General features: G+C 45.9%; 1 protein-coding gene, 2 non-coding genes and 2 pseudogenes across 3 annotated transcripts; 2 read left to right on the top strand and 3 right to left on the bottom strand.

Annotated features, from left to right (window-relative positions):
• Positions 1 to 5,209: 5,209 nt before the first annotated feature.
• LOC132211580 (U6 spliceosomal RNA) lies at positions 5,210 to 5,313 on the bottom strand. Its single transcript, XR_009447491.1, has one exon. It is a non-coding gene; the product is annotated as a U6 spliceosomal RNA (small nuclear RNA).
• A 2,766-nt stretch (positions 5,314 to 8,079) lies between these two features.
• LOC132211591 (small nucleolar RNA SNORA74) lies at positions 8,080 to 8,281 on the bottom strand. Its single transcript, XR_009447499.1, has one exon. It is a non-coding gene; the product is annotated as a small nucleolar RNA SNORA74 (small nucleolar RNA).
• An 11,083-nt stretch (positions 8,282 to 19,364) lies between these two features.
• On the top strand, positions 19,365 to 19,532 carry LOC132211384 (cytochrome b-c1 complex subunit 10-like). Its single transcript, XM_059656079.1, has one exon. The coding sequence runs from the start codon at positions 19,365 to 19,367 to the stop codon at positions 19,530 to 19,532; it is 168 nt and encodes a 55-aa protein (XP_059512062.1).
• A 584-nt stretch (positions 19,533 to 20,116) lies between these two features.
• Positions 20,117 to 20,679, bottom strand: LOC132211383 (S-phase kinase-associated protein 1-like; annotated as a pseudogene).
• A 2,907-nt stretch (positions 20,680 to 23,586) lies between these two features.
• On the top strand, positions 23,587 to 24,292 carry LOC132211382 (histone H2A.Z-like; annotated as a pseudogene).
• Positions 24,293 to 26,799: the final 2,507 nt, after the last annotated feature.

Here is a 26,799-nt window from a genome sequence, read left to right as displayed (position 1 = left end):
GTTATCTTAATCCTTGATCTCGTACAGGGTGGAATCTGGGTGTGGCTGTGCTCCTTGCCTGGGGGCTGGGGGGGAGGAGACTCACTCTCAGGAGCGGGTGGCTGCCCCAGTCCTGGGCTCAGGGGTGTCTCAGCACTCAATTCACTACCACCTCTCCCGGCTCCCCCTCTTTCCCCAGTCTCTCCCCAGATTCCACTCCTCCGCACACTCTCCCTCTCTTCAGCACAGGTGAGTGTCTGTATCCGAAATGTCCCATGAACAGGATTCAGTGTAAACAAACAAACAAATGCCGGCCGCGGAAACGGGGAAGGCTTGGTTTCTGTAAGCTTCTTCTCTTACCGGGACTGCATGGTCAGGTCAGCTCTTCAGGCTGCCCCCTTTAGGCTCAGTCCTCCGTGATCACAGAACCCAGCTCTCAATTTCCCTGGCGGCGCCAGGAATCCCGCAGTTCTCCTTTCCCCCGTCAGGGGCTGTGCCTGTCCCAAGGGACGCGGCTGTCTGCCACGCGGTCTCCCTCCGACTCTCTGGGCTCAGAGGTCTGGCAAACTTTCCTGCCCAAATCCCTGGTTTTTTTTACCTTTCCAGGGGAGTTCTGCTCTTCCCGGCTGCAAACCCTCTCACCAGCTGAGCAATTTCGCCAATTCGGTGTGAGTGTTACTAGCTTCAGCTGCTCGTTCCATTTGCTCCGGGACACGACCTGGGACGCGTCTGCCTATATCACCGCCATCTTGGTTCTCCTCAATAGTATCTTATAAAAATCTCACAACCGGGATATTGACAGTGACCCAACCGCCCAGGTAGGGCCGATAGAAGACTGCTCTACCTGATTCTCCCACACCCAGGACAGAGCCTTCTATTTTTTTTTTTTGGTATATTATTATCACAGTAATATATACACAATGAAATTTACCATTTTAACTATTTTTCAGAGCACAGTCCAGTGCTGTTAAGTGGTCCTTAACTCAACTTAACAATCATATTGTTGTGCTGCCGTTACCACCATCGGCTCCATCACTGTTCTCATCTTCTCCAACTGAAGCTCTGTCCCCACTAAACAACAACTCTGCATCCACTGCCCCATTCCTGGTACCCTCCATCTTACCTCTATGACTCTGATGGCTCTAGGGACCTCATGTGAGTGGGATCACACACTATTTGTCCTTTTGTGACTGGCTTATTTCATTGAGCATCATGTCTTCAGGGTCCATCCAGGTTGTAGCATGTGCCACAATGGCCTATTTTTCTAAATTGAATATATTGGGGTGAGATTGGTAATGAAATCATGTAGCTTTCAGGTATACAGTTCTGTAATACATCACCTGTATGTTGAATTATGTATCTCACCTCCCTCCCCTCTTACCCCAGGTCAGGTCTCCTTCCATCACAATTTATCCTTTCTAAGCCCTCTTCTACACACACCCCTCTCTCTGTGATAATCACCAAACTGCTGTCTGTGTCTGTAAGTCTTTTCTTTGCTTAATCCCTTCACCTTTTCCCCCTAGTCCCCCAACCTCCTCCCCTCTGACAGTATTCAGTCAGTTTTCTGCACCTATGAGTCTGTTTCTATTTTGATTGTAGTTTATTTTGTTCATTAGATTCCACATATAAGTGAAACCATAAGGAACTTGTATTTCTCTGACTGGCTTACTTCACTTCACTTAGCATAATACTCACCGGCTCCATCCATGCTGTTGTAAAAGGTAAGATTTCCTTCATTTCCTTTTTGTGTGTGTGGGTGAGTCGTATTCCGTTGTGTTAATGTACCACAGCCTTTTCTCCACTTATCTGCTGCTGGGCACTTGGGCTGCTGTGAAATCTTTGCTATTGTAAGTAATGCTGCAGTGAACATAGCATTGCATATATCCTTTCCGATCAGTGTTTCAGGTTTCTGCAGAGATATTCTCAGAAGTGGAAATGTTAGGTCATAAAGCAGTTCTATTTTTAATTTTTGAGGTAACTTCATACTGCTTACCACAGTGGTTGCACCAATCTGCATTCCCACCAAGAGTACACGGGAGTTCTCTTTTCTCCACATATTCACCAGCACTTGATGTTTATTGATTTATTGATGATAGCCATTCTGACAGATGGGAGGTGATACCTCACTGTGACTTTAATTTCCATTTCTGTAATGACTAGTGATGCTCAGCATCTTTTTGTGTAATAATCATCTGCAGGTCCTCGCTGGAGAGGTGTCTGTTTAGGTTCTTTGCTCATTTTTAAATTGGATTGTTTAATTTTGTTATGATGTTGAGTTTTTTAAGTTCTTCATAAATTTTGGATATTAAACCCTTATCAGATGTATCATTGGCAAATATGTTCTCCCCTTCAGTGGGTTGTCTTTTCATTTTCTTGGTGGTTTCCTTTGCTGTGCAACAACTTTTTAGATTGATGTAGTCCCATTTGTTTAGTTTTTCTTTTGCTTCTGTTGCCCAAATAGATATATCAGAATAAAAAATATTTCTATGAAAATTTATTGCCTTTATTTTCTTCTAGAAGTTTTACGGTTTCAAATGTCACTTTCAAGTTTTTAATCCATTCTGCGTTTATTCTTCAATATGGTGTAAGAAGGTAGTCTGCATTCATTTATTTTTCCACTTATGTGCCCAATTTTCCCAATAGCATTTTTTGAGTGGACTATCTTTACCACATTGTATATTCTTGTGTCCTTTGTCAAATATTAATTGACCATAAATGTATGGGTTTATTTCTGGACTTTTTGTTCTGTTCCACAGGTCTTTATGTCTGTTTTATGCCAGTAGCATACTATATTTATTACTATGGCCTCATAGTATAGTTTGTTATCAGGTAGCATGATTCCTCCCACTTTGTTCTTCTTTCTCAAGATTACTCTATTGGTTTGGTTTTATTTTGTTTGTTTTGTGTGTGTGTGTGTGTGTGTGTGTGTGTGTGTGTTGGGTTTTTTGGTGTTTTTTGTGTTTTTTTTGTACTTCCATATAAATTTTTGTGATATTTGTTGTAGCTCTCTGAATTACGTCATTGGACATTTGAACGTTGTTAATTCTTCCTATCTTTGAACACCATATGTGCTTTTATTAATTTGTATCTTCTTCAACTTCTTCCTGTCTTACTTCCTTTCTTTCACTTTCTTCTTCCTTCCACTTCTTTCTTTCTTTCTTTCTTTCTTTCTTTCTTTCTTTCTTTCTTTCTTTCTTTCTTTCTTTCTTTCTTTCTTCTTTCTTCATGATCTTTATTATGTTCAGGTGAATTCCCTTTATTCACATTTCACTGAGAGTTGTTATAATGAATAGGTGTTGTGTTTTGGTGAATGCTTTCTGCGTCTATTGTTGTAATCATGTGAATTTGATTCTTTATTTTGTTTACGATGTATCATGTTTTTTATGTGTAGATACTGTACCAAGCTTGCATCCCTGGAATAAACCCCACTTCATCCTGCTGTGTAATCTTTTAAATGTATTACTGGATCCAGTTTGCCAATATTTTGTTGAGGATTTTAGCATCTACATTCATCAGGGATATTAGCCTATAATTTTTTTCTTTATAAAGTCTTATTCTGGTTTGGGATTAGGAGAATGCTGGACGCATAAAATGAGCTTGGGAGGCTTCCCCTGTCTTGAGTGTTTCGGATGAGTTTGAGGAGAACAGGTGCTAGTTCTTCTCTGACTGTTTGATGAAATGCACTGTGAAGCCATCCAGTCCAGCACCTGCGTTTGTTGAGAAGTTATTTTTTCTTTTAATTCTCACCTAGTATATATTGTCCAATGAATTTTTTTTTAGAGATGTGGGAGGGAGGGAGGGAGATAAGAAGGGAGAAAGAGAGGGGAGAGCGAGAGAGAGAGAGAGAGAGAGAGAGAGAGAGAGAGAGAGAGACAGACACATCAGTGTGAGACACACACATCAAATGGTTGTCTCACACACATGTACACCTCAACAGGTGGCAGGGGTGAACCTGCAACCCAGGTACATGCCTTTGACTGGGAATCGAACGCATGATCCTTTGTTCCGTGGACCACATCTCTAACCACTGACACACAATGGCCTTAGCTTCATTGATCTCATGTTTGTTTTTTACTGCTTTGTTTATTTCTGCTCTGATCTTTATTATTTTCTTTATTCTTCTCACTTTATGGTGTCTTTGTTTTTCTTTTGCACTAGTTCCTCTAAGTGTCAAGTTAGATGATGTATTTCAGATTTTTCTTGTTTCTTGAGGTAGGCCTGTAATGTTAGGAATTTTCCTCTTAGGACTGCTTATCCTGTGCTCCATAGCGTTAGGATTGTTGTGTTCTCATTTCCATGTGTTTCAAGGTATTATTTCATTATTTCCTTGATCTCATTGTTATCTATTCATTGTTTAGTAACATGTTAATTAGCCTCCAAGACTTTCTGTGTTTTATAGTTTTTTCTTTTTCTTTTTTCTCTTTAATCCTATAATTACTAATTTTTATTGTGGTCAAATAAATATAAGATTTAGAGTTTTAACCACATTTAAGTATACATCAAGTATATTGACATGCAATTCTCACCACCATGTATCCCCAAATTTTTATTTATTTATTCATTTTTGCTTTTCATTGCTTTTATCTCTGTTAATAAATTTATTGGGGCATGGGTGGTTTTAGGTGTGTACAATTCAGTAATAGATCACTTGTAGGTCAGTTTTTTCTAATTGACTTCTAGTTTTATACAGTTATGATCAGAAAAGATTCTTAATATGATTTCAATCTTCTTAAATTTACTGAGACTGTTTTTGTGCCCTAACATGTGGTCTATCTAGATAATGTTGCACGTCCACTTAAAAAGAATGTATATTCTACTGCTTCAGGGTGAAAATGCTCTGAAGATACCAATTAAATCCATTTGATCTATTGTGTTATTTCAGTCCACTCTTTTTTTTTTTTTTAAAGACTAGGTGTGAGGCCGCCCTGTGCAAGGGTGAGGCAGCGCCCAAGTCTTCCCCCCGCCTTCTCCCTCCCCCCCAGCCCCCGCCCATCTCCCTCCCCCCCCCAGCCCCTGCCCGTCTCCCTCGGCCCCCACCCTCAGGAACCCCAGCCCAAGAGGAGGTCAGGGCCCAAGTCTCCCCCCCCCGCCTTCTCCCTCCCCCCCCAGCCCCCGCCCGTCTCCCTCCCCCCCCAGCCCCCGCTCATCTCCCTCCACCCCCACCCGCAGGGGCCCCAGCCCAGGGGAGCCAGGGGAGCCTAGGGGAGCCAGGGGAGCATGTCACACACTAGGGGGAAGGGAACGCTTCACTGATTTGAGTGTCACCCTTGCGCAGGGGCCACCCTAATCTCCTCTGCATCATTCCAGCTTTACTATATGTGCTGCTGCTGCTGCTGCTGCTGCTGCAGAGTCCAGCACCAGGCCACTCTTTGCTTCTTGATTTTCTGTGCGGAAGATCCAGCCATTGATGCCAGTGGGATTGTTCAAATCCCCTACGACATCTGTATTATTGTTGAACTCTCCATTTATGTACATCAGGATTTGATTTACACACTTACTTGCTCTTATGTTGAAGAAATACATGTTTGCAAGGGTTATATCCTCTTGTTGGATTGCTCTCTTTATCATTCTGTGGTGCCCATTCTTATCGCTCAATATAGCCTTTGTTTTACAGTCTATTTTGTCAGCTCTAGGATTACCTCCCCGGCTTATTTTTCATTTGTATTTGCATGAAATACCTTTTGCCATCCCCTTGCTTTTTGTCTGTATATCTTTCATTCTGAGGTAGGTCTCTTGTTGACTGCATATATATGGTTCTTGATTTCTTATCGATTCAGCTACCATGTCTTTTAATTGCAGCAGTCAAGCCACTTACATTTAAAGTGATTATTTGTAGATATGTTTTATTCTTTTAACTCTGTTTCCCTTTTATTCCTTCTTGATAGTTCTTATACTAATGGTTTGGTGGTAACACACTTCTTTTGCTGTTTCTTGTCTGGGAAGCTCTTTATTTCTCCATCAATTTTAAATGACAGCCTTACTGGGTAAAGTAGTCTTGGTTGAAGGTCCTAGCTTGTCATTATTTTGAATATTTTGTGCCAGTCCCTACTGGCCTGGTATGTTTTTGTAGAGAAATAAGCTGACAGTCTTATGGGAGCTCCCTTGTAGGTAACTGACTGTCTTCCTTTTGTTGCTTTTAAGATGTCCTGTCTTTAATCTTTGTCATTGTCATGATGATGTGTCCTGGTGTCAAGCCTTTTTGGGTTCATCTTGTTTGGGACTCTGTGCTTCCTGGACGTGTGTCTCTTCCTTCACCAGGTTCGGGAAGTGTTCGGTCATTATTTCTTTTAATATGGTGTAGTCCCTTAACCTTTCTTTTGTCCTTGTACTCCTATAATGTGGTTGTTGTTAATGTTTCATGTTGTCCCAAAAGTCCCCTAAACATTCCTCATTTTTAAAAGTTCTTTTTTCTTTTTGCTGCTTTTGTCTTCTGTGACCTTGTCTTCCAAATCACTAATTTGATTCTCTCCTTAATCAAATTATTTATTTTCTCTAGTGTATTCTTCATTTCAAAGATTTTACTCTGTTTTCTGACTGGATCTTTTATATGGCTTAAATGTTCTTTTTCATGCCTACTATCAGTTTTCAAGTTCCCAATGATTTCATCCATTCTTCACCTAACTTAAATTAACTATCTGAAATATTGCTTGCCTCACTTTGTTTAGCATTTTTTCTGGATGTGTCCCCTGTTCTTAAATTTGGGGCATGTTTCTTTGCATTTTGGCTGCCTCTGTGTGTTTCTTTCTTTGTATTAAAATCCAGGTCTTGGTAGTGTGGCTTCGTGTAGTAGGAGTCCTGTGGAACCCAGTGGCAATTTCTTCTTGATCATCTGAGTTGAGTGTTCCAGGGATGTCCCGTGTGTGTTATGTGAACCTTCCTGTGGCAGTTGATTCCTGATGGCTGTTGGCCCATTCATGTAGTGATTCGATGCTCAGGCTAGTTGGCTGTGACCACAGTGTACCCTGCCTACAGTGTAGTGTATGAGCTGCTGACAGGTGTTGACCACGTGGAGCGCAATTCATCTCAGCGGGGTCTGGTGCCTGCCTAGATCTCTCTTTGGATCTGCCGCTTCTGAGGCTAATTGTATCCTTCTCTGATGTGCTCTGAAGCTGGCTATCGGCTTGTTGTTCCTGGGGCTTCCTGGGAGGGACTCTGGTGCTGAACAATATCAGATGTTTGATGTGACTCTCCCAGGGCAAACTCTTTGCATCTACAAAGCAATTCACAATTTGTGACAGCCTCTGCTGAGGCCCAGTGAGCACAGGAAGGTCCAAGCAGGGCACCAAAGCTGGCTTTGACTAGCATTGAGCCTGGGGGCAGGTCAGCAAAAGCCCCAGAGCACACCATGTTCTGCCTCCCTGTCTGCCTCCATCTGCCGGGTGCCTGTTTGTCTCAGTTAATGAAAGAGTCTCTGGAAGCACTCAAGTTGCATGAGGGAGGTTCTCAGGGAGTCCCCAGGTAGAGGTGAGTGGTGCTCACCAGATGGATGCAGGTTCAAGCTCAGTGTCAGTGTTGGGTCTGAGGCCACTCAGCAAATGTCCCAGGGGATATCAGGTCCAGCTGCCACCCGCTGGGTCCTCACACATCCTTGAGCAGTGTACAGAAGACGCAGACCTGGCATTGTTTGTAGGAGGAGAATGAAAAAGTGAAAAGAGGCTGCTTCCCAGGATTGAAGGTGTCTGGAATCTGTAGTCTGAGATCAGCCCGGTGAGCTTAAGGGCTTTGCAGAAGGTCTGTGGATTCTCAAAGGCCAGAGAGCTGCTTCCTGTTGTAGATGACTCGTGGATCCCCACAGGGGAGCGAGAGCATGGTGGGATCATGCAGGTGCAATCCAGCCATCACGTAGTGAAAAGTAGAATCCCCTCATGGGTGGCTGATTTCAGCAGATTCATCCCTCCATTTCTGTCCTAAGAGAACTGGAGCTCTCTCCAGACTTCCGACCAGATGCATGCTCACTGGCTTCCCGGGCAGCACTGTCCCTGCCTTCTTTCCTCAAGGCTGGGTGAGCCAGGCTGGCTGGAGTGTAGGGAAGGGAGGATAGAGGTCCGTTTGGAGGGTTGAAATGCTGTGAGAACTTTTAAGGCTTAAATTTATTTTCTGTGTGTCTGCTCCCACACTATAACTAAGCAGCCAAAGTGATGCTTAGCTCACTCTCAAGGAAGCACAGTTCTGCCCTGCACCAGTGCCACACATCACCAGAGCAGTGAAGGGAGCCACTGGAGGAAGAAGACAGGGCATTCCTTCCCAGCAGTGTAACACCCTCACAGGCATGATTCTGTCTGGAGAGCTGACCCCTGCTGGAGCACTTAAGGCTTTTAGGCACAGAGTGTAATGATCTGATTTATATTTTTTAAAGATCACTCTGATTTGCATTTTCATTTTTATTAAAAATTACTTCTTTATTTTTTTTTCAATTAGGGATGACATTCAATATTAGTTTCAAGTGTACAAAATAGTGGTTAGACATTTATATAACATATAAAAGCATCTCCTGATAAGTCTAGCATGGGATATCTTTGAAAAGGGTATTAATCCTATTCACGAGGGCTCCACCCTCATAACCTAATCAACCTCAAAAGACCCACCTTTTATTTATTTTTAATCAACCTTATTTGGGTGACATTCATTAATAAAATTGCATAGGTCAGGTGTGCAATTCTATAATGCATCATTTGTATATCGCATTGTGTGCTCACTGGCTTCAGGTCAAGTCTCCTTCTATCACCATTTATCCCCCCTATGCCCTCTTCTCCCTCCCGTACCTGTCACCCACCAACCTTACCCCCTACTCCCCACACGCCACCCCACCTGCCACCCCACACCCCACACACCCAGCCCCCATCTGTCTCACCACATCCCCAATGCACAGCCCCCATCTGCCACCCCCAACTCCCCTCCCGCCAGTTCTCATCCCCCAACACTACCCCTCACCCCCACCTCCCACTCTTACCCCCAACCCTACCCCCCACCGCCCCCCATCACGCACCCCACACCCCACACCTCCCATCCTCCACCCCCAACTTCCCAGCCCCCACCCTCCACCCCCCTTCCCCTGCTTGTGATTTGACATTTGAAATGATATTTGAGATGTGTCTTGAGAGCACGGGTAGGATTTAGACAGATGAAGAAGGTGAGAATATGCTTCAGGTACAGAGAGTGGACATTCGGCCTGGAGGCAGGAGAGATGAACACTGGACAGACCAGAGCATATGCCCTTCAGATGCCTGTGAGTGAGGGGTCAGGGCAGGGAAACAGAAGACCCTGCATGGAGGGAAAGGGCAGAGGGATAAGGGGACCAACCACAGAGTGGTCAGAGCAGGAGAGACAGCAGCCCCTCCATGGGAAGGCAGGGCAGCAGGGTCAGGGGACCAGGGGAGGGGCCGATGGACAGGTATGAGAGGGAATGCTGCCAAGGGGCAGGGCTGGGGGCAAGGGCTCCACCATGGGGAACAGGGAACTCTCCATGGAGGGGTCTGTTTCTCCTGTTACCTATCTCTACTCCCATGTCCCCCCTTCCCTGGCCCCTCCATGGATGGTGCCCTAACACCCCTATCTTGCTCAGACTATGTGGGGTCCTTTGTCCTCCCTGCCCTGCTACCTCCCTGGATGATGCCCTCTCCCCCCTGCCCTGCCATCTATTTCAGGACCTGTGCTAAAATCCTTGCTGTCTCAAAGTAGGCTTCCCTATCCCCCCAGCCTCTCCTCTCCATGGAGGGTTCCCTGTTCCCTCTCATGCATGCCCTGTCCATCCATGAAGGATTCTGTCTCCTCCATGCCCTTCTCCCTCAAACCGGGGCTCCCTTTCTCCACTGCTTGCCCCCTCAAAGTGAGGTTCTCTGTCCCCCTGCCGTGCCCCCTCCACGAAGGAAATCTTCCTCCCTGACCCTCCCCCTCAAAGTGGGGTTCTCTACACCCCTGCCATGCCCCATCCATGGAGGGTACCTTCTCCTCCCTGCCTCTCCCCCTAAAGTTGGGATCCCTGTCCCCCTGCCCAGCTCCCTCAATGGATAGTTCTGTCTCCTCTGTGCCCTGCTCTCTCAAAGTGAGGTTCCCTTTCCTCCTGCCCTACCCTCTGCATGGGGATTACCTGTCCAACTGCCCTGCCCGCTCCCCATAGAGGGTTCCTGGTCTCCCCTCTCCTCCCTGCCCTGCCCCCTATAATTGGGGTTCCCTTCCTTCCTGTTCTCCCCACTGCATGGAGGGTTTCCTGTACCCACTATTCCATCCCTGCAAGTGCAGTTCCTGTCCCCCAGCTCTAACTCCTTTCTGAAGGTTTCCCTGTCCCCCTGCCCTGCCCCCTCCATGAAGGTTTCCCTGTCTCCTGCCCTCTACCCTCTATGAAGAGTCCCCTCTCCTCCCTGCCCTGTCCCCTCCATTGAGTGTGCCCTCTCCCCCCTGCCCTGTCCCATCCATGGAGGGTTTCCTGTTCCTCTGCTCTGCCGCCTCCAAGGAGGGTCCCCTCTACTCCCTGTCTGACCCATCCCTGTTGGGTTCCCTGGCCAGGCCCCCCGCCTCGAGCCCTGCCCCCTCCATGGAGGGTTCCCTGCCCCACCTGTTCTGTAGCCTCCATGGAGGTTTCCCTGTCACCACTGCCCTGCCCCCTCCCTGGAGGGTCCCCTCTCCTCCGTGCCCAGTCCACTCCAAGGAGTATGCCCTCTCCCCCCTGCCCTGTCCCATCCACGGAGGGTTCCCTTTTCCTCTGCTCTGCCCTCTCCATGGAGGGTGCCTTCTCCTCCCTGCCTTGTCCTCTCCAAGGAGAGTCCCCTCTCCTCTCTGCCCAGTCCACTCCATGAAGGTCCCCACTTTCCCTGCCCTCCCTCCTCCATGGAGAGTCCCCTCTCCTCTCTGACAAGCCAATCCTTGGAGGGTCCCATGTTGCCAGTCCCCACTGCCCTGCCCCATCAATGGAGAGTTCCCTGTTCCCCAAACCCCCTGCCCTTCCCCCTCCATATAGCGCACCCATGCCCACTATCCTTCCCTTCCTTGGAGGGTCCTTTCTCCTCCCTTCCCTGTTACCTCCAAGGAGAGTCCCATCTCCTCTTTAGCTATAACCTCCATGGAGGGTCTCTTCACTCTCTGTCCTCTTCCCTCCATGGTGGGTCCCCTGCTCTACTGCCCTGTCTCCTGCATGAAGGGTCCCCACTTCCCCTGCCCTCCCTTCTTCATGCAGTGTCCCCTCTCCTCCCTGCCCAGCCTATCCTTAGAGGGTTCCCTGTATCCCTTCCCCATAGCCCTGCCCCCTCCATGGAGGGTCCCCTATTCTCCCTTCCCTGTCCCATACGCTCCCCGCTCCATGGAGGGTACCTTCTCCTCTTTGACCCATCTCCTCCATGGAGGTTCCCATCTCCTCCCTGCCCTTCCTCTCCCTTGAAGGATCCTTCTCCTCCCTGATCTGTCCCCTTTATTGAGGGTCCCCTCTCCTCCCTGCCCTGTCCCCTCCATGGAGGGGTCCCCTCTCCTCCCTGTCTGGCGCATCACTGTAGGTTTCCCTTTCCCCGTCTCTGCCCTCTCCTCCCTGCCCTGTACCCTCCATGGAGGGATCCTTCTCCTCCCTGACCCATGCCCTCTGTAGAGGGTCCCTACTCCTCCCTACCTGTCCCCTCCATGGAGGTTTCCCATAACCCTACTGTCCCCCTGCATGGAGAGTACCTTCTCCTCCCTGTCTTGTCCCCTCCATGGAGGGTCCTTTCTCCTCCCTGCCTTTCCCCTCCATGGAGAGTTCCCATCTCCAGTCCCCCCTGCATGGAGGGTCCCAACTCCTCCCTGCCCTTCTCCATCATGGAGGGTCCCCTCTCCTCCCTGCCCTTCCCCTCCATGGAGGTATCCTTCTACTCCCTGACCCATCTCCTCTATTGAGGGTCCCCGCTCCTCCTTCCTGTTCCCTCCATGGAGGGACCCCTCTACTGCCTACGTGTCCCTGAAAGGAGGGTCCCCTCTTCTCCTGGCCCATCACCTCCATGGAGTTTCCCCTCACACCCATGCCTGTCCCCTCCATGGAAGGTTCCCTGTCCCCACTGCCCTGCACCCTCCATGGAAGGTCCCTTCTTCTCCCTACCCTTGCCGCCTCCATGGAGGGTCCCATCTCCTCCCTGCCCTCTCCCCTCCATGGAGGGTCCACTCTCCTCCCTACCTGTCCCTTCCATGGAAGGTTCCCCACTGCCCTGTACCCTCCATGGAGGGTCCCATTTCGTCCCTGCCCTTTACCCTCCATGGAGGATTCCCTTTGCTCCTGGCCCTGTCCCCTCCATGGAGGGTCCCCTCTCCTCCCTGCCTGTCCCTCCATGGAGGGTTCCCTGTCCCCACTGCCCTGCATCCTCCATGGAAGGCCCTTTCTTCTCCCTACCCTGTCCTCTCCATGGAGGGTCCCCTCTCCTCCCTGCCCTCTCCCTCCCATGGAGGGTCTTATCTCCTCCCTGCCTGTCCCCTCCATGGAGGGTCCCCTCTCCTCCCTTCCTTTCCCCTCAATGGAAGGTTCTCTCTCCCCCCTTCCTGTCCCCTCCATGGAGGGTCCCCTCTCCTCCCTGCCCTCTCCCCTCCATTGAGGGTCTCCTCTCCTCCCTACCTGTCCCCTACATGGAGGGTCCCCTTTCCTCCATGCCCTCTCCCCTCCATGGAGGGTCCCTTCTCCTCCCTTCCTTTCCCCTCCATGGAGGGTCCTCTCTCCTCCCTGCCCTGCCCTCTCCATGGAGGTTTCACTGCCTCTCCTACCCTGCCCCCTCCATGGAAGGACCCCTTTTCCCTGCCCTGCCCCATCCATGCAGGGTCTTCTGTTTCCCTGCCTGTTCCCATCACTCACAGGCTCTGCGAGGCATGTGCTCTGGTCCCCAGTGTTCATCTGTCCTGCCTCCAGGCCGTGTCCACTGTCTGCACATGAAGCACATCTCACCGTCTTCATCTGCCCAAATCCTCCCGGGCTCTCAGGACACATGTCAAATATCATTTCAAATGTCAAATCACCGAGTGATCTTTAAAAAATATAAATCAGATCCCCCTATTCTCGTGCCTAAAAGCCTTCCTGCTGTGACAGCAATTTCAACCCACACTAGGGCCCTCTATGTCCCCCCCCCCCCGACCCCCCGCTCTCTGCTGTTCCCATCCAGCCTGGCTGTCCTTGCCCTGGGGCACTGCCTCTCCTTTTGGGGTGGCTTCCCCAGGTCTCCATGGCGCCAGCTCTTTCTCAACAGCCATGTCTCAGTTTAAACATGTTGGGGAGCCCTTTCCTGAGCCTGCTAGGGAGTCACTCTGCTCTGAAGCCCCCATGTAGCCAGCCCTATGGTATATCACCTGGCAGTAGGTCACAATACTAACAGAGGTCAGAATGGTAAGACAGGTCATAGAGGTAACCTAGCCACCATGCCAGGCCAGCCATGTGGGCCAACCTCTCAAGTTTTCTGGTGGTGGTGTTGTTAGAAATCATTGAATAAACATTTATTGACCCCAACATACCAAAGGCCCTCTACAGAAACCACAGGAGGTGTGGCTCTCCTGGGTCCTGGTCCTCAGTAACTAGGTGTTCTTCAAAGTGAAAACTGGGTGGGAGGGTGGGTCAGAGAAGCCAGGGAGGGACTCCACTTGAGTTGCTGTCTTTGAGGCTGGAGGAAGGGATCAAAGGCCAAGATTTTGGGGAGCCCCAGGAAGCTGGGAGTGGCTTTGGCAGGGACACAGAAGGGAACTGTGCCATAAGGAATGGATTCTGCACCTCCCCATGTGCAGGACCCTGAGGCCTCCTGGGAGGAGGGCAACCCAATGAACCATCTCAGGTTTCTGACCCACAGCACCTGGGATCCCACACTTTGTCCTGTGAACCACTGCGTTTAAGGTCATAGGTCAGGTCACCAATAGAAATCTTTTGTGTCCCTGTGGCTCCCTAGTCATATAAGCTAAGTCTATTTTCTTCATGGCTCTTCCTATCTTCTGAAATCAAGTGTGGCCTTGGTTCTTGTTCACCTGTCTGCCTCTCAGGCCCTCTCAGCACCTGAAAGGTGACCTGTGAAGGCCACGCCCCCAACACCCAGGTAGATAGCACACACTTGCTGAATGATTTCCTGAGCAAAGAGCTCTTTTCAGATTTCATATATTTTTTATTTGTAATAAACCTGATTCATTAACATGTACATACATATGATACCTTCATCCTCTTTAGGACATCCCACATAGATTCATGAATTTTTAAAATATCTTAATTTTTTGGTCAAAACCCACGTCTCAATTTCTTCTTCAGAAATGCAGTAGCTGCTTTATGTCCTGCCTCGGGGAGGAGAGGGTTCTGACTGCAGACCAGGTTCACACCAGGATGTTGCTCCTGTTCCTGGTCCTTCACAGGCCAGTCCTTTGGCCTCTGGTGGCCAGTTGACCCATGATGCGCCCTTACACCTCATCTCCTGTTCACCAGCCTGGTGTTGCTTCCTGCGTTGGTCACAAGGTGCAATATACAGATCTTGTAACATAGAACCCACACCTGAAACCTATGTGTTTTTGTTGACCAATGTCACCCCAATGGATTTAATAAATAAAAATATTTTTTTAAAAAACACACATTAGTTATTTTGCAGATTGAAACTGGTTCAGGGAGATGAAGTGACTGGTCTGAGGTTCCCCAATATTCCCACTGCCCATGATTCTGAATGCCCAGCACTTTCTTGTCTTTCTCCCATTAGACTTCAAAGGTCCTGCCTTTTAAAAATTCAAGGAGCTGAAAAAACAGTAGGAAGCTTCAAACCTCCTTTGGAAAGCGAACTTTAAGTCAGCAGAGTGGAACATCTTCTCTATGAGTGTTTCTTTGCTTCTTTGTTCATTCATTTGCCAAATGTATGTTTTACAGACATTTCTAGAAGTGACCTTTTCAGTACTGGCTCTCCCTCTCAGAAGGTGCCTAGGCCTGTGCTAGGACCAAAGAGTCCCCAGTGCTGAGTGGGAATTCAGCAATGACTTTTGAAGGTTTATGTTTAAGAAATATATACAAATTCTGAATTATTTTTATCACTAGATACTAGGAAGGGTTCTCCCCTCACAAGAGCCTTTATGCTATTTTCACAAGACCCCTGCTCAGTATCTGGTGAAAGAAGCTCAGCTTACTTTACAGAAACACAACAGCTGAAACCACAGCACGATTTTTATAATAAGAAATTTCCTTTGCACATTGTACCGAGGAAGAAAAACCTTTAAGAAGAAATGTCAGATAGAGTTACAGTTTTGTATGAATAAAGATAAGTACGGACCAAAGTTGCAAATATATTCAGTATGTTCAATGTGCAGAAAAAATATAGCTTATTTATTTATTTCTAAATGGATTTTCTCTTGAGTCCCCCACCAGGGGATAGAGGGGACAAGAGCAAAAGAAAATATTTAGCTCAATTTAATATCTGAGTTCAGCCTCATGAACTGAATCCTGTCTTTAAATGAACACAGTGCCTTTCCCATTGGTGTTATATGGGATGGGAGGTGGAGCTATTTTGTTTTTCTGGCAACAGGGGCAGAGTCTTTGTATCGCCTATTGTCGCCCAGGGAGTAGCTAGTCTGGGTCCATGTGTGGGGTCCTACTCCAAGTTTCCCTCTGGAGTTCTCACCCAGAGAGTGAGGACATGCAGCATCCCTGCTGGGGGCTCCCAGGCTGCCCCGATAATCCCAGGGGAGCAGTCCTCAGCCCTCCAATTCTAACCCCAGTGTCTGTGTGTCCCCCTCTCCCCTCTGAGAGTCCAGGCTGCAGAGGAGGTGACAGGAGGCATCTGCAGTTCCCTGTCCTCAATCTCTTCATTTGTTCCCACAGTTACCAGAGCCCAGAAGGCTTTGCTTCTCCTTCCTATCCATACAGACCTTCCCTGATGGAAAATTTGAGAACACTGGAAAACAGGGCACATGAAGACTTTTCAAGAGTATGTAAGTGTTTACAAAGTATTTGAGAAATTAATTTCTAAGTTCTGTTCCTTCTAGGTGCTCTTTTCAAATTTGATCTGCCTGAGGAGTCATCTGTGAGTATTTTTTTTTCCATCTCACCTTTCCCAGTTTCTCCTCTCATTTTAGTAAAGAAAACTATGCCTTCCCCACCTCCTCAAAGAAATCTTACCATTGCCCCTGGGTGTGACACTCTCCAGCCCTCTGAACTATGAGTGCATGCCAACTAATGGCACTGCATGAAGCAAACTCTATCTGAGAAGGAATTCTTAGGGTAATCTGAAGGCAGCAGGAAAAACAAAAGCAGAGACCTCAGAGGTATTTGGAGCCTTTGTCACCTCCAGCTACACAAATGTTAAACACAGCCTGACACCTGGCCAGACAGTGTAAAATCTCACAGTGCTCAAAATGGTTGATAAAAGGGAAAAATGGATAAGTTTTTGTTAAATAAACATCTGAATAAGAACGAAAAAAAAACCTAGTTGTATTCCATAATTCAGGCACCTTACATGTATTGTTCTAATCCCACAATGGTCCCCATGTGCCTCCCATTTTAGAAAGCAGAGAACCGAAGTCAGAGAACTGAAGACAGGAGGCCAGAATTGGTGGGGCCCCAAATCCAGCCAAGTCGGCTCCCCCAGAGCAAGCTGCCTCCTGTGTCCAGGGTTTCCTTGTCCTCCCTGATGGAAAGTCTGACCTTCCGTTCCTAAGACACATGCTGGCGTCTTCATGAATTTCAACCAAGTTCCAAAAGCACCAGTGGGAAAAGAATTTTTACGGTTAAGGACAGCAATAGGGACACAGAAGAGACTCTCATTCAGAACAATTGGAGCATAGAAAATGTTTACAGATCTGCTTCCGAATAAATGAATGAATGTCACACTGGGCTCAACGTTTAGACAGGTGCAGCTGCAGAGAGAATCCAGAGACCACTCAGCTGCTCTGTAGACATGGGAGCATCCTACGAATGACACTTGCCTTGACACCTGCCTTGCTGACAAGAATTATGCAGATGGCTTCAGCGGATATACAAAACTTTATATAAATCAAAAAAAAAGCTTTAGCCAGTACCAGTTTGGCTCAGTGGATAGAGCGTCTGCCTGCAAACTCAAGGTCCCAGGTTCGATTCCTGTCAAGGGCATGTACCATGGTTGTGGGCACATCGCCAGTGGGGGGCGTGCAGGAGGTAGCTGATCAATGTTTCTCTCTCATGGATGTTTCTAACTCTCTATCCCACTCCTTTCCTCTCTGTAGAAAATCAATAAAACTTATTAAAAAAATTCTTTAGAAAAAAATATTTAGTTGTTTTTTTTTTAAGTGAATTACTGAATCTTCTGAAACTTATTTTGGCTTTTACAAAAGTTCAAAAAATTCCACATTCTTTATATAGTTTCTTCCTTCGTTGATTTTTTTTCCCTCTGATACTGGAAAAAGATAAAAAATAAAGGCATGTTGAAAGAAGAACATAAAGCCGAAACCGGTTTGGCTCAGTGGATAGAGCGTCGGCTTGCGGACTGAAAGGTCCCAGGTTCAATTCCGGTCAAGGGCATGTACCTGGGTTGCGGGCACATCCCCAATAGGAGATGTGCAGAAGGCAGCTGATCGATGTTTCTCTCTCATCGATGTTTCTAACTCTCTATCTCTCTCCCTTCCTCTCTGTTAAAAATCAATAAAATATATTTTAAAAAATGTATTTCTACATGGAGGGACCTGGAGAGTGTTATGCTGAGCGAAATAAGCCAGTCAGAGAAAGACCAGTATCACATGATCTCACTCATATGTGGAATCTAATGAGCAAAATAGATCCAGAGACATAGAACCATAGAACAGACTGGTGAATTATAGAGGGAAGGGTGGTGTGGGGTGGGGAGAGATGAACCAGGAGCTTATATGCATATATACATAGCCTATGGACACAGACAATAGTGTGGTGAAGGCCTGGGGTGGGGCAATGGTGAGGGCTAGATAGGGGTGAGGGGCAGGGTGGGGCAGGGGAAGGGGACATCGCTAATACTTTAAAAAATAAATAAAAATTTAAAAAAATTATTTATATTTTATGGGGTTTTTTTGCATTTGCTAATTTTGGTTTCCATTCTCTGTCTTCCACACCTCATTTTTACCCAGTAGTCTATGTTCAGTATAGCATTCTCCTCTTCTCAAGGGGTCTTAATAGACTCAAAGGAATGTAACTTTCACAAAAAGTGCTTGAGAAAGGAGTGAACCTCAGAATCCCCTACCTATAGCTTGCAGATCTTTGAGTCTATGAGGAGCTGAGGGCCATATCCAGGTTACATAGCAAGTTAGTGACCAAGCCAGGACTCGAGTCTGATCATTCCCTTCCTGTCTAGAGCATTCTATTCTCCTCAAAACTCCTGTTAGCTCCGTGTACTTCCAAATTCTTCCTAAGCCTTGAAGCCTTGAATGGTCATTGAGACAATTATTAATATATATATATATATATATATATATATATATATATATATATATATATATATATATATATATATATATTTCAGAGAGGAAGGGAGAGGGAGAGAGATAAAAACATCAACGATGAGAGAGAATCATTGATTGGCTGCTTCCTGCATGTCCCTGCTGGGGACCAAGTCCACAACCCAGGCATGTGTCCTTGACTGGAAGTGAACCTGGGACCCTTCATTCTGCAGGCCGACGTTCTATCCAATGAGCCTAACCAGCTAGGGTGACAATTCTTTTTAATTAAGGCTCATCCAGACCAATCAGACTTCTAACTTGACATCAATTTATGATAGCAGGATGTTCTGTCATACCCGTAAGTCCAACTGTATTTTAACCTCATCTTCTACGAGCTTTATTGTAAAAGTAAATAGTTACTTTGACCTCCATAGCATCCTTGGTCTTTTCTAGCAAGATAAACTACTATGGTCTTATACGTTTTAAGAACCAAGAATCACTGTGTCCCAGGGACTTATATATATATAAGCACGTTTACACTTTAAAGCTATGTAGACCCATTCGAATGTAACAGAGATGCTACTTAAACCAAGCATGAGTATACGTAATTCACAATGAAAGCAAGGTGATGGAGAGGCAGTAATAACAGCTTCTCAACCTTGTGACTGTCTCAGTGTCCCCGCCTCCCTTGCCTGTGCTATTTCTTTTGCTTCTGGTTCTAAGTTCTTTGGAAGGTGGGGTGCAGTGCACTTTCTAGAAATGCTAGGCAAGAGGTAGTGGAGTTTAAACATTTTGAAAAAGTCCACTTGACTTCAGGGCAGACTCCAGCCTTGCTGCTGGCAGTCCAGGCCTTCCCTTCAGCAGTTAAGGACATGAGCATCCAGCTAGCACAGCAAGAGAAGGAAAGTGAAGCTCTTAAAAGTTTTACTAAGTGGATCTGTGTGCGCAGCAGCCCAGGAATCCAGATATCGCGTGAAATGTTGACCCAGGCTGTGGCATCTCTGTGGGCCTAGGCTGTGCGTCCACCTGGGTCACCCTGAACATCAGACCTCGATGAGACAATGAGCAAGTTCCTGGGCCCCTGCTATGTCCAACTGGCCAAGAACTGGATTCCCATGCTGGGCATATGGGGCACCATGGGCACCATGGGGCTAGTGTGGGCCACTGAGTGGAGGCTGATTCTAGACTGGGTAGCCTACATCAATGGCAAGTTTAAGAAGGATGACTAATTAAATTGACCCTCCTCAGACCCCTCTGGTGCCTGGTGGTGCCAACAGGTTCCATCTCAGCCTTTGCTGCATCTGGAACAGCCCCAGCCTTCAGCAAGGATCGCGAGGAAATCCATAGTGTGACTTAGGATTTTCCATGTTTCTGAAAATAATTTTGATGTATGAATGCATTAAACCATGCTCTGAAACCCGGGGCGGAGGGGAGTTAGTAAGTGTCAATAGTGTGCAACATTGTTCACAAACATTCTTCTCTCTTTATCAGTACAATATTTCTGGTGGGAAGTTGTGTTTACCATTTTAATAACGGAAAAATGAAAGTGGAGAAAGTCCCCCCCAACCCGCCAAATGGTGGCCTAATAGGGAGAAAGGTCACACACCTCCTCCTGGGCCAGGCCCGAAAAGGGACGAAATCAGACAACATCCACCCAGAAGTACCAGAGTAGACATGGCTGAGGAGACAATTTTTATTTTAATTGTTATTTGTTTGTTTTTTACTGTTTGCCTAATATTAACAATTATAAACAGAGCAGTGCAACTAGTATCTGGAACAATCCCTCCAGGGTTACAGTGTCGGGCACAGCTTTTCACTTCTCTTCACACCACTGGTTCTCTTTGCGTACCTGGGATTCCTCTTCCTCAGTAAAGTCATTTTTTATATGGAAAGTCTTGCGAATCGCTTCGGGGGTTTTCCCCTTGATCATATTGGCAACAGTCTTGCATGTAACATCAAGCAAACCTTTGATGTCTAAATAGTTTGCAGCCAGAATTAGTTCAAAGAGTGTTCCTTGGTCAACTTTGAGGAATTCTTGGTCCCAAACAGGAATATCATCTGCTCACTTCTCTTTGTTCTCATCATCCTCAGGAGGTGGAGGGTCATCCTTGTGGTGGGTGCACCACGGAATGACCTTTTTTAATGTTGCTGCATTAACATTTGGTAGAGGAACTGGGTCATCATCGCCTTCATCATCCATTCCCAAATCTTCTAACATGGTCTTGATAGTCACAGATTGTTTGGCAATTTCAACATCAACTTCAAATATCTCTCCATCAGAACTCTGCAATTTAATTGGAGGCATGGTGCTCGGTCTCAAGGAGAAAGCGTGCCGGAGGCTGACGAGAGCCGGGCAGCGTCAGAAGAACCAAAAGCAAAAGGTGGAGAACAAGGCCAGTTACTTGTTCGGGTGCCAATTGTTGGGGTCCAACCCCAGCAGGTCCAGGGGTTCCCAAAGGTGCGGATGCAGTTGGCGAAGAAGGAATGACACGGAGACAGTGTTCAGTTGATCAGCAGCCCAGCCAGGTTCTCTAGCCTGGATCTCCAGCAAAGTTCTGTGTTTGATTGTCTTGTAACATCTGTATTTATACCAGTTGATTTTAGTCCTATCAATTTCTCTTCCAATGGTTAGGTGGTTTCTTATCTCCATTCCAGGGAGTAAAGATTATGTAGCTTAAGCGTGATTGTTTAGTTAAAGTGATTAACTACCTGCCTATTTCCCTCCCTAACTTCAGGGGAAAATCCCTATCTGGGGAAACAACCTTTCTTGGAGAGGTGACCTTGGTGAAAACATATAGCACCAAGAAGGGGAGCAAACATATTAAGAACAGTATGCCATGTACGCCAGGTCCCTTGAAACATATACTGTGCAGATGTTTCTTCCCTGCAGCGACTGTGTCAAGCAGCAAAAATGGACAAGCTTCTGGCAAATTCTCCTTTTTTTTATTTTTTAAATGACAGTGTATTTAAGTCCCACAGTATTGCCTTGAAATCTGTTACAGCAAATCTTTTGCAAGAGTGACTTGGCCTTTTGCTCTTTCATACAATTGTAGAATTTGGCTTTTCATGTTCACACACCTGAAGAAAGGGGACCATTGTTATTTCTAAAAGACACTGGAGGAAACATTCTTAGAAACACTGCCCAGTGAAATGTATCTCACCCCCTAGATCAAAGGTAACCATTCACATTCTACCGTCCACTGCCTTCAACCTTATTTTCCTTAACCCAATCTCATAAAAAATCAGTTTAAGTATGACCTTGAACTTAGACAGCCCAATCAGTAATCACACATAGTTTATCCATTTTTCACCACAAGTACCCTATAAGGCAGTGATGGTGAACCTTTTGAGCTCAGCTTTTCAAAATTTTGAAAAACCTTAACTTAACTCTGGTGGCATGTCACATATAGAAATATTCATTTTTATATATTTGCAACCAGAGTAAAAAAAAAGATTTATTTTTTTGATATTCATTTTATGTATTTAAATGCCATTTAACAAAGAAAAATCAACCAAAAATATGTATAAAATGAACAAATACAGAAAAACAATGTACATTTAGGAAAAAATAATAATAAAAACAATGATAATCAAATGGTATGAAAACTAGAAACTAGTGACTTTTTTGGTGCTGAAGTTTGTCTGCTAATTCTTTGATTGCAGGTTCATTATTCGTTTGAATAAGGAAGAAGAGTGCAACTATGAACAAGGAATTTTGAGTGCTTCAAACAGAGTGCCTGACACTTTTAGCGAAATAAAAAAATCTAGCAATCACTTTGCTAAGAATTTTTTCATCAACATATTTTTGTGAGACTTTGTTCTCAGCATTAAATAATATTACAACGAACATAAGAAATGGGCTAACAGATGAAGTTAGTGGTGCCTGCTTGGCCTTGAAGTGCACCAAGTATGAACCTGTTTCTGCTTTTGTTCACGTTATACATATTTTTGGTTGATTTTTCTTTGTTAAATGGCATTTAAATATATAAAATGAATATCAAAAAAATAAATCTTTTTTTTACTATGGTTGCAAATATTTTAAAAATTGAATATTTCTATATGTGACCCGGCACCAGAGTTAAGTTAGGGTTTTTCAAAATGTTTACATGCTGAGCTCAGAAGGTTCGCTATCACTTACTTATAGGGTACTTGTGGTGAAAAATGGATAAACTATGTGTGATTACTGATTGGGCTGTCTAAGTTCAAGGTCATACTTAAACTGATTTTTTATGAGATTGGGTTAAGGAAAATAAGCTTGAAGCCAGTGGACGGTAGAATGTGAATGGTTACCTTTGATCTAGGAGGTGAGATACATTTCACTGGGCAGTGTTTCTAAGAATGTTTCCTCCAGTGTCTTTTAGAAATACAAGGGTCCCCTTTCTTCAGGTGTGTGAACATGGAAAAGCCAAATTCTACAATTGTATGAAAGAGCAAAAGGCCAAGACACTCTTGGAAAAGATTTGCTGTAACAGATTTCAAGGCAATACTGTGGGACTTAAATACACTGTCATTTAAAAAATAAAAAAAGGGAGAATTTGCCAGAAGCTTGTCCATTTTTGCTGCTTGACACAGTCGCTGCAGGGAAGAAACATTTGCACAGCATATGTTTCAAGGGACCTGGCGTATATGGCATACTGTTCTTAATATGTTTGCTCCCCTTCTTGGCGCTATGTGTTTTCACCAAGGTCACCTCTCCGATAAAATTTTGTTAATAATTTTTATCTTTTTCTTCTTCTTCCTCTTCTTAAAGAATACCCTTCAAATTTCACATAATACTGGTTTGGTGGTGATGAACTCCTTAGCTTATTTTTGTCTGTGAAGCTCTTTATCTAACCTTTGATTCTAAATGATAGCTTTGCTGGGTAGAGTAATCTTGGTTGTAGGTTCTTGCTACTCATCACTTTGAATATTTCTTGCCACTCCCTTCTGGCCTGCAAAGTTTTAGTTGAGAAATCAGCTGACAGTTGTGTGGGCATTCCCTTGTAGGCAACTGACTGCTTTCTCTTGCTGCTTTGAAGCTCTCTCTTGGCTCTGTGTCTGCCTCCCACCCTGGTGCCCTTCTCCTCCCAGTTCCCATCCTTCCCTTCTCCTCCCTTCTCCTCCCTCCTTTCCCAGGTCCTAATAGTGGCTTGGGCTGTGAAGCGCCGCCCCTCCAGCCTCCTCTGCGCTTGCTCATTGGCTGAAGCCTCAAGGACGCGCACCCCAAGGGTGGGCGGCAGCCATTGGGGGACTGAGCAATCCAAGTATTTGGATGAGGCAACATTCTGCCCTTAAAAGGAGCAGGGAAAGGGGGCGACAGCGCAGTTTGAATAGCGGTGCCAGTGAGTCAGTGCTGGGATCTTGCTGGGTGTCTGGCTCTTCCTTTCTCTGCCCTGCTCGCTTGAGCTTCAGCAGAAATCGACATGGCTGGCGGTAAGTTTGGGAAAGACTCCGGAGAGGCCAAGACAAAGGCGGTTTTCCTGCTCGCAGAGAGCCGGCTTGTTATTTCCGGTGGGCCGTATTCATCGACACCTGAAATCTGGGATGACCAGCCATGGACGTGTAGGCGCTACCGCTGCTGTGTACAGCGTAGCCATTCTGGAGTACCTCACGGCAGAGGTACTTGAATTGGCAGGCAATGCATCAAAAGACTTACAGGTAAAGCGTATTACCCCTTGTCATTTGCAACTTGCTATTCGTGGAGATGAAGAATTGGATTCTCTCATCAAGGCTACAATTGCTGGTGGCGGTGTTATTCCACACATCCGCCAATCTCTGATTGGGAAGAAAGGACAACAGAAGACTGTCTGAAGGATGCCTGGATTTCTTATCATCTCAGGACTCTAAACACCCTAACAGCTGTCTAGTGTTGGTGATTCCAGTGGACTGTATCTCTGTGGAAAACACAAGTTTGCCTTTGTGTAATTCTATTTGAGCAAGTCGCAAGTTTAATTAGCTTTCCAACCAACCACATTTCTGCATTCGAGTTGTAACCGTATTTAAGTGTTACTTTGGCTTCAAAGAACCTTGATTCTGAAGTAGTGGTTTTGATTGAGTTGACTGCTTTTAAAAAACTGTTTGGATTTTAATTGTGATGCAGAAGTTATAGTAACAAACATTTGGTTTTGTACAGACATTATTTCCACTCCAGTGGATAAGCTCAATAAAGGTCATATCCAACAGAAAAAAGAAAAAAAGTCTCTTTGTCTTTAGCTCTTGGCATTTTAATTATGATGTGTCTTGGTGTGGTCCTCTTTTACCAGAAGCTGCTCCGTCCTTGCTGCTTGACACAGTCGCTGCAGGGACCTGGTGTATATGACATACTCTTCTTCATATGTTTGCTCCCCTTCTTGGGGCTGTGTGTTTTCACCAAGGTCAACTCCCCGAGAAAGGTTGTTTCCCCAGGTAGGGATTTTGCCCTGAAGTTAGGGAGGGAATAAAACCTCTTAAATAAGTGCCAGGTGGGTAGTTAATTACTCTATCTAAGAACAATCATGCTTAAGCTACATAATCTTTATTCCCTGGAAAGGAGATGAGAAATGCCCTAACCTTTGGAATAGAAATTGATAGGATTAAAATCAACTGGTAGCCCTGGCCGGTTTGACTCAGTGGATAGAGCGTCAGCCTGTGGACTCAAGGGTCCTAGGTTTGATTCTGGTCAAGGGCATGTACCTTGGTTGCGGGCACATCCCCAGTGGGGGAGTGTGCAGAAGACGGCTGATCTGATTGATGTTTCTCTCTCATCAATGTTTCTAACTCTCTATCTCTCTCCTTTCCTCTCTGTAAAAATTCAATAAAATATATTTTTTAAAAAATCAGCTGGTATAAATACAGATGTAACAAGACAATAAAACACAGAACCTGGCTGGAGATCCTGGCTGGAGAACCTGACTAGGCTGCTGATTAACTGAATGCTGTCTCCATGTCATTCCTTCTTCGCCGACCCCATCAACACCTTTGGGAACCCCTGGACCTGCAGGGGTTGGATCCCAACACTCTTTGGATTCCTCTTGTTTGGGATTCTCTGTGCTTCCTGGACTTGTAAGTCTATTTCTTGCACCAGGTAGGGGAAGTTTTCTGTCATTATTTCTTCAAATAGGTTTCCATAGCTTGCTCTCCCTCTTCTTCTGGCACCCCCATAAAGTGAATGTTTGTATACTTGAAGTTGTCCCAGAGGCTGCTTACACTATCTTCATGTTTTTGTATTCTTTTTTCTTTTTCTTTCTTTCTTTTTTTTAATTCTTTATTAGTTAAGTTACTACAAATGTGTCCTCATCTCCTCCCCATTACACCCCATCCTCCCCCCTCCACTCATGCTCTCATCACCCTGTTGTCCATGTCCATTGGTTTGGCTTATATGCATGCATACAAGTCCTTTGGTTGATCTCTTCCCATTACCTCCTCCCTCCACAGAGGTGACTCGCAAACTCATTTTTTTGATTGATTTCTCTTTGTTAAATGGCATTGAAATATATAAAATAAATATCAAAAATATAAATCTTTGTTTTATTATGGTTGCAAATATCAAAAAACTTCTATACGTGACCCGGCACTAGAGTTAAGTTAGGGTTTTTCAAAATGCTGACACGCTGAGCTCAAAAGGCTCGCCATCACTGAGGTCCTAGGCTCTCTCCTGTTGCTTCTTCTACAGTCCTTCCTTCGTTTCAGTCCCCAGCTTTAATGAATGGACTGTCAAAATCACCCGGGCTTGTGCTGTGAAATCTTTCCATTGATAATGCTCTAACCAGGTGAGCTGCTGGCCAGGGCCCACCCACCTTGGAAAATGACTGCCACGCTCACGGGAGGTGGTGACAGGCCGTGGGGTGAGCGTGTGGATTTCTGGACTTGCCTGTGAGACCTGCCCCGTGACGTTTACACCGGATATGACCACACCGTGGGGGGATGGGGCAGCAGCCATCGAATCCTCACATCCACAGATTCCTGCCTGACCAGGCTCCAGAATGGGCTATGGAGGGATAAGGACCATAGTGGCCACAGGTGGACCACTGGGCCCTGGCTGCCTGCTGACAACTGGAATCCTTAGCACAGCATCTCCACTTCTGGTCCCATGTGATCACCCTTCATAAAAAACACCCTTTCCCACTGTAGCTGGTGTGGCTCCATGGACATAGCTTTGGCTCATGGACCGAATGTGATTCTGGGCAAGGACACATACCTCAGTGGCAGGCTTAATGCCCAGCCCTGGTTGGGGTGTGTGCAGGGGAAAAACAATGGGTGTGTCTCTCCTGCATCAATGCCTCTCTCTATCTGTCCCCTCCACTCTCTCTAAAATAAATAAATAACTGGATAAATAAATAATAAATGGGGAAAACATCCCCCAGTGAGGATTAGCAACAACAACAAGATGTCACAACTGCCCTGTGTGCTCCCTGCCTCGTTACTGAGTCAATGCAACAAGCCCTGCTCTGCACCATCTTCCCTCCTTCCTTGGGACCCGTGGCTCACGCAGGTGCAGGAACACCTCCTGAGGCTGCGATAAGGTTGCCTCCAGGGTCC

This window comes from Myotis daubentonii, chromosome 10, assembly GCF_963259705.1.
Source record: "Myotis daubentonii chromosome 10, mMyoDau2.1, whole genome shotgun sequence".
NCBI lineage: Eukaryota > Metazoa > Chordata > Mammalia > Chiroptera > Vespertilionidae > Myotis > Myotis daubentonii.
The sequence above is the reverse complement of the archived record's forward strand: the minus strand, read 5'-3'. Positions and strand labels throughout refer to the sequence as shown.